General features: G+C 41.5%; 1 protein-coding gene across 1 annotated transcript in view; it reads left to right on the top strand.

Moving 5' to 3' along the window:
* The window catches only part of FREM1 (FRAS1 related extracellular matrix 1), a 236,825-nt gene that overhangs the window by 96,215 nt on the left and 126,654 nt on the right, over positions 1–13,956 (top strand). The window contains exons 7-9 of the mRNA XM_034987965.1: positions 472–773; positions 2,373–2,569; positions 11,500–11,823. Coding sequence (XP_034843856.1) covers positions 472–773; positions 2,373–2,569; positions 11,500–11,823 — 823 coding nt within the window. The remainder of the gene's footprint in view (positions 1–471; positions 774–2,372; positions 2,570–11,499; positions 11,824–13,956) is intronic.

Raw genomic sequence — 13,956 nt, forward strand, 5'->3', positions numbered from 1 at the left:
CCCCTTTGGTGAGCTCCTTGGCCTCTCTATGCCTCAGTTGCCCCCTCTGTAAAATGGAATTAACAATGTCTCTCATAGGTTTCTGAAGAGCCAAAAGGTGTTGCTGCTTCAGAAACTCCTCACCCTTTCACTCCTGAATCAAAACTCAATCTATAAATTAATTACACAAGCTTGGTACTCTTAAATTATGGATGTGCTAGCAGTGAGACTCTGAGCTCCCAGCTGTTATTATATATCAGCATAGATGGTGGGTTTGAGAGAAGGTGTTGAAAGAAAGCTCATTGGCGTGGGAGATGGCAGAAAAAGGAGTTGACACCAAGATAAGAAGAAAGGAAAAGAACAGAGATTGGGAGTAGAGTAGATAACAAAATCCAAACTCTACCCCATAGGCGCATTTTGTAAAGGTCAATCATTAGCTACCGGAAGTACCTGAGCGCTAGTAAACATCGCTTGGCTCTGTTCTCTCCACAGATTTACTGAGACAGATACCTTCACGGAAACCTTTATCCTGCGGGTCTATCTCCTGGAACCCGACTGTAACATCATCCGTAGGAGTAACAATGTCCTGGAGGTGTCTGAATTCTATGGCTTGTCCAGAGCCATTGATAAGAACCTGCTCAGATTTGATTACGAGAGGACAGCCGGCCTGGAGTGTACGGTCAGGCTGGATCCTGTGGGAAGCCGGCTGCCAGCCCATGGTCAGATGGTCCTGCTGGAGCCTCGGCCAGAAAAACCTCGTGGCGATCAGCCACACAGTTTTTTCCCTGAGTCTCGTATGTATGCTGTTCTTTTTTGTTATTATTGTTGTTTTTTTAAAGGTTTATTTATTTATGAGAGAGAGGGGGAGGGGAGAGGGAGAGAGAATGGTGGAGAGGTAGAGGGAGAAGGGGAGAGAGAATCTCAAACAGACTCCCTGCTGAGCATGGAGCCTGATTCGGGGCTCGATCTCACGACCCTGAGATCATGACCTGAGCCGAAACCAAGAGTCGGATGCTTAACCGACTGAGCCACCCAGGCACCCCTCATATGTATGTTTTAATACATATCTGATTATTATTAGAACTGACAAAAACATCTGTTCATAGTCATCTTCCACTGCGACAGAAATTTTTACTTGATATAATAATTTGTTGCTGGTTGAACAATGTAGGCTGGTGGTTAAGAGTATGGACTTTGGAATCAGTGAGACCTGGGTTTGAAACTGCCTCTGCTCTTTATTTCCTATGTGATTTTAGGTAAGTTATCTAACCTGGTGAAGCCTCCGTAAAATGAGCAAGGATAGTAGCTGTTCCACAAGTTTGCGGCAAGCTGGAGTAAATGAGATCACATGCACGAAGTGGGCTTCACACGGTGTCGGGCCCATAGCAGGGGCTCAGTGATCGTCAGCTATTATTATTCATAGTACAATGGCAGTGGTAGTAAGAGTAGGTGGTGTATTTATTAAGTATGTTTTGATTACAGGTAAGTCTGACGTAGAGCAGGTGGCCAGTAGCCGTGGTTTAAATCAGGAGGAGTTGATGGATAATGTTCCTTCTGTTATTCAACTAATCAGTGTATTTTGGGCACCTCCTATGTGCATAATAATGTTCTAGGCACTGTGGAAAGACCAATAATCCCAATCACAGTAATACCTTGAATTTGGGCAACAATTTACAACTAAAGGCATGCTTGCACATGAGTCCTCCCATTTAGTGTTCACGACCATCTGGCTAAGAAGTAGAATACTCATTTTATACATCAGGGAAATGTACAAAAGGCCACTCAGAAAATAAGTGGCCTCTGGGTATCACCCCACAAGAGTGTAAAATGAAGTTGGGCAGAGAGAGAGAGAGACTATTGCAGAGATGATGGTGGTTTTTAGGGGGAGAGAGCAGGTTGGTTCAGGCGGTCAAAGAGTACTTAAAGGACGGTTTAGTAAAAAGACTAAGGGGACTTGGAGAGGTATCAGGACTCAGGGGTGTGATGAACACAGTGGGGAGAGAATTTCAGCGAGTAGAACAGCCTTGGAGAGAGTGCATGACCGAGCTGTGGATGTGGATGCTGTGAAGGAAGACCAGCACTAGACTGTGGAAGGCCAGTTGTGACCGAGTGGCCTATTCATCAGGGATGTTTGGTCATCAGAATATGTATTTTATTATTTTTTCTCTCAGTGTAACTTTCAGTGGGCAAGGATCTCAGGAGACAACTGGTCAACCGTTCTTTTCAGGAAAAGAAATTAGGGATTATAGAATAATGCCAACCCCCTCTGTGAATGATTAGAGGGTATGCATGGGTATTCCTGAGGCAGCTAGTATCCACGGGAGGGTGGATTGGTTTTTTAATTTTACAATCATGCTCAAGTGACTGTCTTAACTCAGTGCTATATGTTCTAGAACTGGGAACAGAGCTGAGGTGTCCAGGTGGAAGCTGTGCCCTGGGACTGAAGAAAATGGGAAGTGTCAACGTGAGCTGTGAGGAGTTCTTGCTGATGGGTCTTCGTTATCAACACACGGATCCCCCTTCTCCCAACATTGACTACATCTCTATCCAGCTGGACCTCACAGATGGCAGGAGCAAAATTGTATACAAGGTAGAGTTGGGGGTTATGTGTCTGCGTCCCCAGCTGATCCGCAGCAAGAGAGCCACTTCCATGAGGGTGCTTGTGCTGGCTGCCATGCCAGGGCCAGTTCCTGAGCTACCATGGGTGGGACTGCCCAGTGACTCATTAGAACTGCAAAATATCCGTGTATAATTTCCCTTCCCTGCCTCTCTTCTAGCTCTGCCACCACTAAGGTAATGGAGGAAGGACTGGGGCCATTTACATGCTACCCTTCTTCCCCCTCTCCCTTCAGTATTCTTTAGCTTGTCATTTGGTCTTTCGTAGCACCCTCTCTTTGAGGCTTCATTCCCCCTTCTTTGTTATAACCTCTTTTCACCTGTTAGAGGAGATTAGGGGGTCCACATATCGACTAGGCAAGGCCGTGGGAGACTGAGAGCAGGGGGAAACTCAGTCCCAGTATTATGGGTGTAGCAGCTTATATCCTATTCACTCTTTTAGACTCTGAGATGGAAGACCAGGTCATCAAGGAGACAGGCCCCCCGCAAGGCCTCCTCCATCTTTCAGTCTCTTTCAACTCCTCCTGCCCTTTCCTCCTATTGATCTTCTCACATTGAAATGAAGGTAGAAGATGAAATCAATTTATATGAAATATTTAACATGCTACTTAACTGATTCATATGATCTATAATTTGTTTTATTTGGGGCAACTGTGTACCAGCTGAAACAGCTTGGATTTTGTGCTGACATAAGGTGATCCAAGATTACATTCATGAAAGACCTCCCTCTTTCAAAATTTGACTTCTCACCAGATATCTCCCAAGAAACTCAGATACTGAGCATTGTCACTCCCAAGGAATTTATAAGATAAAAAACAGTAAGAAAATGACAAAACAGGGTCAGAAAATTTAGAATTGAGGTTAAAAAAAACACTTTGAGATGGTCTGATCAAATTGATTAGGCAAATCAATTGGTGAATTTTAAAGGATAGATTTCTGAGCCTAACATTAATAGCTAACTAAGAACATGAACGCTGGGCCCAGTTTGCCTGGGTTCAGATGTCTGTTTAACTAGCTATTTGACTTTGGATTTTATGCCTCATTTTAAAAAATCTTAAAATGGGAATAATAGAACCTACTTCTTAGAGTAATTGAGAGAAAGAAATGAGATAATACTTATAAAGCAGTTGGCACAAAGTCTGGCACATAGTAAGCACTGTGCATACTTTGCTAGTTAAAAAAGCCACCTGGGGAAAAAAATGGATCATCAGCTAGGTTTGGAAACAACTGGCTTAGCCCATACATCTTGTTGTATAATGGTGGTCAGAGAAATTGCATACCTTGCCCATACATACATAGCCGTTTTATGACTGAGCCAAGACTAATTCCTAGGTCTCCTATTAATAGATATCTTCTCATCTTTTTGACACAAAAAGATTTTTACTTTTATTTTATTTTATTCTGAGAGAGAGAGAGAGAGTGAGTGGGGGTGGGGGGCGGAGCACAAGGAGAAGGAGAGAGAGACTCAAGCAGGCTCCATGCTCAAAGCAGAGCCTGATGCAGGGCTTAATCTCAGGACCCTGAGATCACCACCCAAGCTGAAATCAAGAGTCAGACGCTTAACAGACTGAGCCACCCAGGCACCCCAAAACTTTCACTTTTATTGACTTCTTATCTCCATTTAAAAAATTAGACCCATTTTTCTTCCTGACTGATTTTTCTATTTTCCCTCTCTATATTGAGTTAGGGCTTTATTGTTTATATTTTTAGATCAGTTTGGGATTTTACTCCTTAAAATGACCTTCTTGTTTTATTAATTAACCTACTCCATAGGCAGTTTGGCATGTCATAAAGCACATTCTTTTATGAATATCAAAGTCATATGTTTACTGCAGAGAGTATTTTTTTGAAAAACACACAGAAAGCAAAATAAGGCAAAACGAGTTATATTTCTCCCACTTATCTCACACACACACACACACACACGGTAAGGAGACATGCACACCAATGTTGGTTTTGTTTTATGCAACTGAATTTATGCTATATTTGAAGATTTTGAATCTTGTTATTATTTTTATACTTGTACAGTCCATCCTCATCAAGTGACCAAATGACTATTTCATCCATAATTTTTTCTAGATTCTTAAGGTTTTCTTGTTTACATTTGCCTTTTTAATCAATCTGAAATGAATTTTATCATATTGTGAAACACAGGAACAGTTTTTTTCCCAAGTAGTCAAAATTTTCAGCACTATTTGTCAAATAATGAACCCGTTTCTCATTGATTTTTGATGCTTCTTCTAATGAATAAAAGATATTATGTATACTATTTCAAGGCTAGCTCTTTTGTTTCTTAGATATGCCTCCTTATTTCTGTGCCAGTATCAGTTATTCTAAATATAAAAGGTCAATAATACACTTTAATATTTTACAGGTAAGTTCTTCCTTATCACTTGTCTTCAAAGTTTTCTTATCCATTCTCTCCTAATCTTAGTTCTCAATAAAGAATTAAATCATTAAAGAAAAGACCCTAAGTATTTTTATCAGGATTGGATTAAAACTAAAGTATTTTGGAAATAATTGGAATATTAGAACATTTACCCATTGAGCCTTCTCATCCAGAAAGGAGCGACCTCACTTCATCTAGGCAAATGTTATTTGATGTGTTTCTGTAAAATTTGCAGTTTTCTTCATGTAAGTTGAGCACACTTATTAAGTCCGGTCCTAGGCAGTTTGCTTTTGGGAAATTACTGTGAATAGACACTTTTCCCTCCATTATATCTTCTCTTTGGTTACTGATGATAAATAGGAAAGCTATTTTTTGGTATAATTTTCTTTTATCTGGCTTCTTTCTTGAATTCAATTATTCTAAGAATTTTTCAGTTCTTTGGGCTTTGGAAGACCATAATTATATCTTTCACTAATGATGATAATTTTGTCCTTTCTTTTTCAGTAATTATTCCTCTTATTTTTGCTCTGTTCCCCACTGGTTTGGCCAGAATATTAAATATAATGATGCTTATAAGAATCCTTGTCTTGTATATTTTATCAATATCAACTGCCCACACTGTCCTTTTTTTTAATTTTTAAAATTTAAATTCAGTTAACAATGTATTATTAGTTTCAGAGGTAGAATTCAGTGATTCATCAGTCTTATATAATACCCAGTGCTCATTACATCACGTGCCCTCCTTAATGTCCAACACCCAGTTACCCCCCCCCCCAGCAATCCTCAGTTTGTTTCCTATGATTAAGAGTCTCTTATGGTTTGTCTCCTTCTCTGATTTCATCTTGTTTTACTTTTCCCCTCTCTTCCCCTATGATCCTCTGTTTTGTTTCTTAAATTTCACATATGAGTGAGGTCATATGATGATTGTCTTTCTCTGATTAACTTATTTCACTTAGCATAATACCCTCTAGTTCCATCCACATTGTTGCAAACGACAAGATTTCATTTTTTTAATGGCTGAGTAGTATTCCATTGTATATATATATCACCTCTTCTTTATCCATTCATCTGTCAGTGGACATCTGTGTTCCTTCCGTGTTTTGGCTATTGTGGACATTGCTGCTATAAACATTGGGGTGTAGGTGCCCCTTCGGATCACTACATTTGTATCTTTTGGGTAAATACCCAGTAGTGCAATTGCTGGGTCATAGGGTAGCTCTATTTTCAACTTTCTGAGGAGCCTCCATACTGTTTTCCAGAGTGGCTGCACCAGCTTGCATTCCCACTAGCAGGGTAAGAGGGTTCCCTTTTTTCCACATCCTTGCCAATATCTGTCGTTTCCTGACTTGTTAATTTTAGCCGTTCTGACTGGCATGTGGTAGTATCTCATTGTGGTTTTGATTTGTATTTCCCCGATGCAGAGTGATATAGAGCATTTTTTCATGTTTGTTGGCTATTTGGATGTCTTTTTTTGCAGAAATGTCTGTTCATGTCTTCTGCCCATTTCTTGATTGGATTATTTGTTCTTTGGGTGTTGAGTTTGGTAGGTTCTTGATAGATTTTGGATAATAGCCCTTTATCTGATAAGACATTTGCAAATATCTTCTCCCATTCTGCTGATTGTCTTTTGATCAACTGTTTACTTTTTTTTTTTTACTTTTTAAAAATTAACATATAATGTATTATTTGTTTCAGGGGTACAGTTCTGTGATTCATCAGTCTTACACAATTCACAGTGCTCACCATAGCACATACCCTCCCCAATGTCCATCACCCAGCCACCCCATCCCGCCCACCTCCCTCCACTCCAGCAACCCTCAGTTTGTTTCCTGAGATTAAGAGTCTCTTCTGGTTAGTCTCCCTCTCAGGTTTTGTCTTGTTTCATTTTTCCCTCCCTTCCCCTGTGATCCTCTGTCTTGTTTCTCAAATTCCTCATATCAGTGAGATTATGTGATACTTGTCTTTCTCTGATTGACTTATTTCACTTAGCATAATACCCTCTAGTTCCATCCACATTGTTGCAAATGGCAAGATTTCATTTTTTTGATGGCTGAGTAGTATTCCATTGTATATATATACCACATCTTTATCCATTCATCTGTCGATGGACATCTAGGTTCTTTCCATAGTTTGGCTACTGTGGACATTGCTGCTATAAACATTGCAGTGCAGGTGCCCCTTCGGATCCCTACATTTACTGGGGTAAATACCCAGTAGTGCAATTGCTGGGTCATAGGGTAGCTCTATTTTCAACTTTTTGGGGAGCCTCCATACTGTTTTCCAGAGTGGCTGCACCAGCTTGCATTCCCACTGACAGTGTAGGAGGGTTCCCCTCTCTCTGCATCCTCGCCAACATCTGTCATTTCCTGACTTGTTAATTTTAGCCATTCTGACTGGTGGGAGGTGGTATCTCATTGAGGTTTTGATTTGTATTTGTTCTTTGGGTGTTGAGTTTGGTAAGTTCTTGATAGATTTTGGGTACTAGCCCTTTATCTGCTATGTCATTTGCAAATATCTTCTCCCATTCTGTCGGTTGTCTTTTGGTTTTGTTGACTGTTTACTTTGCTGTGCAAAAACTTTTTACCTTGATGAAGTCCCAATAGTTCATTTTTGCCTCTGTTTCCCTTGCTAATCAATTAAATGCTAAAGTTGTATTTCCTTTATTTATTTTTAAAATAAATATTTTGCCTTTGTTTCCCTTGCTTTTGGAGATGTGTATAGCCAGAAGTTGTTGCAGCTGAGGTCGAAGAGGTTGCTGGTTATGGGTCTGTTCAAGTTTTCTGTTTCTTCCTGTTTCAATTTTGGTAGTTTATATGTCTCTAGGAATGCATCCATTTCCTCCAGATTGCCTAATATGTTGGCATATAGTTCCTCATAATACGGTCTCATAATTGTTTGTTTTTCTTCGGTGTTGGTTGTGATCTCTCCTCTTTCATTCATGATTTAATTTATTTGGGTCCTTTCTCTTTCCTTTTTGATAAGTCTGGCCAGGGGTTTATCAATCTTATTAATTCTTTCACAGAACCAGCTCCTAGTTTCATTGATCTGTTCCACTGTTCTTTTGGTTTCTATTTCATTGACTTCTGTTCTAATCTATTAATTTTCTTCTCCTGCTGGGTTTAGGCTTTATTTGCTGTTCTTCCTCCAGCTCCTTTAGGTGTAAGGTTAGGTTGTATATTTGAGACCTTTCTTGTTTCTTGAGAAAGGCTTGTATTGCTATATACTTCCCTTTAGGACCATGTTTGCTGCATCCCAAAGGTTTTGAACAGTTGTGTTTTCATTTTCATTTGTTTCCATGAATTTTTAAAATTCTTATTTAGTTTTCCAGTTGACCCATTCATTTTTTAGTAGAATGCTCTTTAGCCTCCATGTATTTGAGTTCTTTCCAAATTTCCTCTTGTGATTGAATTCCCGTTTCAAAGCATTGTGATCTGAAAATATGCAGGGAATGATCCCAATCTTTTGGTACCAGTTGAGACTGGTTTGTGACCCAGTATGTGATCTATTCTGGCAAATGTTCCATGTGCACTTGAGAAGAATGTGTATTGTGTTGCTTTAGGATGGAATGCTCTGAATATATCTGTGAAGTCCATCTGGTCCAGTGTGTCATTCAAAGCCCTTATTTCCTCGTTGATCTTCTGCTTAGACAATCTGCCCATTAGTGAGTGGGGTGTTAAAGTCTCCTACTCTTAATGCTCCTACTGTTCAGCACCAGTCCTTTTATACCATGATTTTCCCATTCTTGAATTTTCAACATTATGACTTTTTAAATATTTTTTTTTTTTTTAAAGGAGGCTCCATGTCCAGCGTGTGCAGGGCTTGAACTCATAACCCTGAGATCAAGATCTGAGCTGGGATCAAGATCTGAGCTGAGATCAAGACTTGCGCTGAGATTAGGAGTCGGATGCTTAACCAACAGAGCCACCCAAGCACCTCTTTAAATAATTTTTTTAAGTGACATGTGAAGAATAGATACTCTGAACCCTGAGAAGTCTCAGCATATTATTAATTTGTCTTCATTAAGCATGCAGTGGGAGGAGAGAGGATTTGATTGTCTTCTTTTCTCTTTCTCTGTTGCACTTCTTTCTTTGGAGTTTTGCTGGCTGGTTTTGGAATTTCTGGTCTTAGGGGGCTTGGTTTGTGCAGAGCATTGCAGAGAGAGGTCTTATTTGATCAGACACTGATGGAATATAACTTCATGCTCTGTAACTCTGGCAAGTGTTTCCAGCTTATTCTTTGTCTCCAGGACAATTCTGTGGTTTCTCTGGGGATCTCCCATCCTGGAGGTGGTCTTCTGGTGGGTCTCCAGAGGAGTCCTTTCTAGCCTGAGTATTCACTTGCAATTTCTCCCATAGCTCCTAGGATTATTTCCACCCCCAGCTGCCTGTTTCTGCCTTTCTTTGGCTTCTCACAGATGCCCCCAAAAAGTCAGGGTCCAGGATGACCCCAAACCAACCCTCTGTCCCACTCAGCCCATATGTGGGAGCCCCCATATGTTTTTCCTTGCCACAAACAAAGGCTAGGCAGATCCCAGAAGAGGCACCAGTATTTTCTGCATCTGGCCCCTTCGCTTCCTCCTGTAGGAGCCCAGCATCAGTCCTCTGTATCTCACCTGTAAAAGATACATTTAAGGTTGGCCTCAAGGAAACTTCTCTCCTGACACCCAGGACAAATGTAGCATTGCCCACCTTTCCTCTTCGTGGGGTTGGGTGGGGTTGGGGATCGAGGGAGTGACTCAGCACAGCAAAGCACTCTTCTCTACAAATAAATCTTTCTCTTACCCCTCTCGACCCTTTTCTATTCTTGTAGTGGGTGAGAGGGTTCTAGACCAGTTCCAGACAATTTGCTTTGTAAATACTGCCTGTAGTATTGCTGTCACATTCACTTTGAAATCTGATATCTCTTTCATTGGAATTTCAGTTGAGACCAAACCAAAAAGAATTCTGTTTTTATCATTTCGTTACATGCAGATTACAACTTCTAGTCCAATATCCAGTGTTCTGCATATTGTATGTGACTCTTATCGTTCAGGGTCATTCTTAACAATGCGAAACACCAAGTCCCATGAAAACCAGCATCTCCTGCTTTGAGGATTCTTCCTCATAGCACCTGTTGATGCCTCAGATCCCAAGATGCAATTTCCTGGTTTCTCTGGAGATCCCCATTATTGGGGCCGCTTGCTTGTAGCTCTCTCATTTGAGGGTACATTTCTAGCCTGATTGGTAGTTTTCAGTTTTAATTACCTACTCATCACCTGGGGACTCAGGGTCTTAACTAACTGGACAGCTGAGCCACCATCCTTCAGTTGCATGAGTACTGAGTTATAGAGACATTTTCCTTCATCCTGCCTTTGCCCTCTTTCAAACCACATGGCAGGAAGTGGGCAGAGTGGCCAGAGGAGGTAAGTGGGGTGTGCCAGACACTGCTAAGTGCTTTACTTTGGCTATCTCATTTGATCCTCACTTATTACTTGGGGGTCCAGCATTTACATTTTACAAATGGGGGGAAAAGGCTTAGGAGTTAAATAGCTTGTTTAAAATCACACAAATCATAAGTGCTGGAAATAGAATCAAAAGGACAGTTCCTTCTGATGCCAAACGAATGTCCACTTTCAATCCTGGCTACATATTAGAGTCACCAGAGAGCTTTTAAAAATACCAGTTTTCTGGTCCCTTTTTTGCAACAATTTTTTTTCATTATTATTTTATGTTAATCACCATACATTACATCATTAGTTTTTGATGCAGTGTTCCATGATTCATTATTTGTGTATAACACCCAGTGCTCCGTGCAGAACGTGCTCTCTTTAATACCCATCACCAGGCTAACCCATCCTCCCATCCCCCTCCCCTCTAGAACTCTCAGTTTGTTTCTCAGAGTCCATAGTCTCTCATGGTTCGTCTCCCCTTCGATTCCCTCCCCTTCATTTTTCCCTTCCTACTATCTTCTTTTTTTAACATATATTATTTGTTTCAGAGGTACATGTCTGTGATTCAACAGTCTTTTTTTTTTTTTTTTAGATTTTATTTATTTATTTGAGACAGAATGAGAGACAGAGAGCATGAGAGGGAGGAGGGTCAGAGGGAGAAGCAGACTCCCTGCCGAGCAGGGAGCCCGATGCAGGACTCGATCCTGGGACTCCAGGATCATGACCTGAGCCGAAGGTAGTCGCTTAACCAACTGAGCCACCCAGGCGCCCTGTAATTCAACAGTCTTGCACAGTTCACAGCACTCACCATAGCACATACCCTCCCCAATGTCTATCACCCAGCCACCCCATCCCTCCCACCCCCCACCACTCCAGCAACCCTCAGTTTCCCTTTTTTGCAACAATTAAATTAGAACCTGTGGAGATGGAGCTTGGGCATCAGTATGTGTTTAAAACTCTCCAATGATTCTAATGTGCAGCCAGGTTTCAGGTCACTGCCAGACACACCGTCTACATACTATTAACCATGTATGTGATAGCTTCATTCATATTGTTTCCCCTTCGTATTTTCTTTCCCCTTCAAAAGTCAGAGAGTGCGTGGTTGCCCGTCTATATCAGAGCTGGCTTTCCTAATCAGATTCCAAGGGCCGCGTTCATGGCCATGTTTATTCTGGAAGTGGATCAGTTTATCCTGACCTCCTTGACTACATCCGTCCTGGACTGTGAAGAGGATGAGACCCCTAAGCCCTTGCTGGTGTTCAACGTTACGAAAGCCCCACCCCAGGGCTATGTGACTCATCTGTGGGATCACACCAGACCCATCTCCTCGTTCACCTGGAAAGATCTGAGTGACATGCAGATAGCCTACCAGCCACCGAACAGCAGCTATTCTGCACGGAGACATTACGAGGTAGGAAGAAAGGGAGACAAAGCGTCTGGCCCGTCTGCTATCCACAGAGTTACTGAAGAGGCAGGCCACTTCCCTGCACCTTCAGGTTAGTTTGCACGTCAGTGCCTCAGAAGAGAATCAGTCACTGTCAATCTAGATGCAGATTCAGATGCTTAGAGGAGCCACTGGTGATGCCAATGAGCAAACCCGCCTGGGGGAGACGGTGGGGAGTGGAAGAAAGAGCTGACAGTGTCAGAGGCCGCTGCATCGGAGCGCTAGTGATTGCCATCCTGTGTGAATACAGACAAATCGGGACGCACCTAGGGTAGTCTTAGCTCTTGTTCTTCAGAGGACTTGGAAATCTGTAAGTGTTTTGTAAAAATGTTTTAATTTTTAAATACAGAGTACATATTAAAGGTTCTAAAACATATTGTGCCAGCTACAAAATACTTCTTAGGGCCACATTTGGCAGAACTCACCAGTTTAAGAACTCTCATGTCCTTGACAGTCTTTCTGCCTGGCATAGGCCATGGAACTTAGGGATGACTTTGTCTACAATCCTTTCATTAACAAAGTCTTTTTATTTTAAAGATTTATTTATTCATTTGAGAGAGAGAGAGAGAGAGAGAGAGAGAGCACAAGTGGGAGGGGCAAGGGGAGGGAGAGAGAATCTCAAGTAGACCTTGTGCTGAGTGTGGAGCCCCATGCGGAACTCGATCCCATGACCTTAAGATTACCACTTGAGGTGAAACCAAGAGTCGGACACTCAACCCACTTTGCCACCCAAGCACCCCTCATTAATAAATTCTATTATTCCTGGAACACCTGGACGCCATTAAGCGTCTGCCTTCAGCTCAAGTCTTGATCCTGGGGTCCTGGGATCGAGCCCCGCATTGGGTTCTCTGTTCGGCAGGAAGCCTGTTTCTCCCTCTCCCACTCCCCCTGCCTGTGTTCCTTCTCTTGCTGTCTCTCTCTCTGTCAAATAAATAAATAAAATCTTTAAAAAAAATAAATCCTATTATTCCTTTTTGTTTGGATGAGTATTTTACTGGGATCCTTAATTTTAATGAATAATGCCGACTCAGGACAGGACATTCCATAATCTCATTGGATGACTAATTTCTCTATCAAACACAGGGAAGTCCCCTTCCTGTCTAAACCAAGTACCTTTGGCTGTTATTCCAGCCTCTTTCCTCTAATTTTGTTTTGGATGGGAGTTGAGAACAGCTGGTGACAGTCTTCACAAACTTACAGACCTACCAGCAAGTTGATTCTAACAGGATGGAATGTTTAAATGAGCAGATTGATACAGACTTCACTTCAGGTTTATTAAGGAAAATGATTGTGCCTGGTGTTCCAAATTGTCCTTCATCTAATTTAGGCATTTTCAGCATTTAGCCTCCAGGGCGACAAAAGACTTCAGACTGTAAATGCCATGCTTTTGCCCTTTCCTTTTCTTTTTTCTTTTTTTTTCTTTTCTTTTCTTCATAATAGTAAGTGGCAGCTGTTTTTTTCTTTCTTCCTCTTGCCTCCCATTCCTTCCATATTATAAAGTAATTTCTCATTCGACGCCCAGTTTTACCTCAAACTCATAAATAAAGCTCACCTGCTCTGGCTGCTTCCTATGTGTCTTTTCTGGGATCATATAATGTAATCTTAAAGCAGAACTTGTTCAAATGTGTGATTTTGCCGTTGTTCTTAGAAGGTGACTCTCAATTTTCTCAGTGGAGATTAGGTGCTTTGTAGATTACATGGACTGGAAGCCCTGGGCTCAGTCAGCCACCTGGGGTGGGACCCCTGAGGGCAGAGCAATGTCCAGGGCTCCTGAAGCTAGCTGAGCCTTCCCTGCACTGTAATGCCAAGGCGGTCCATTCTTTCAGCCATGAAAATTCAAGCTTATTTTACTAGGTACTCTGTTGGTTTGAAAACAGTGTTTCTTAGTGAGCATGTGACCTACAATTTCATGTGGCTCAACCTAATAGACATTTACATTACACCTCCAAAACACATCCCTCCTGGGTTATGGTTCCATTTTTAGTCTGTTACTGTGGCAGCCTTGAATCTGTTTCTTTTGTGAGGTAGCTGATATATTGCCGTTTGATAATTTATGCTCTCTAATGGACCAAATGGACATTCAATGTCAAATGGGCATTC

Source organism: Mirounga leonina, unplaced genomic scaffold, assembly GCF_011800145.1.
Source record: "Mirounga leonina isolate KUSES-001 unplaced genomic scaffold, KU_Mleo_1.0 Mir_447, whole genome shotgun sequence".
Taxonomy (NCBI): domain Eukaryota; kingdom Metazoa; phylum Chordata; class Mammalia; order Carnivora; family Phocidae; genus Mirounga; species Mirounga leonina.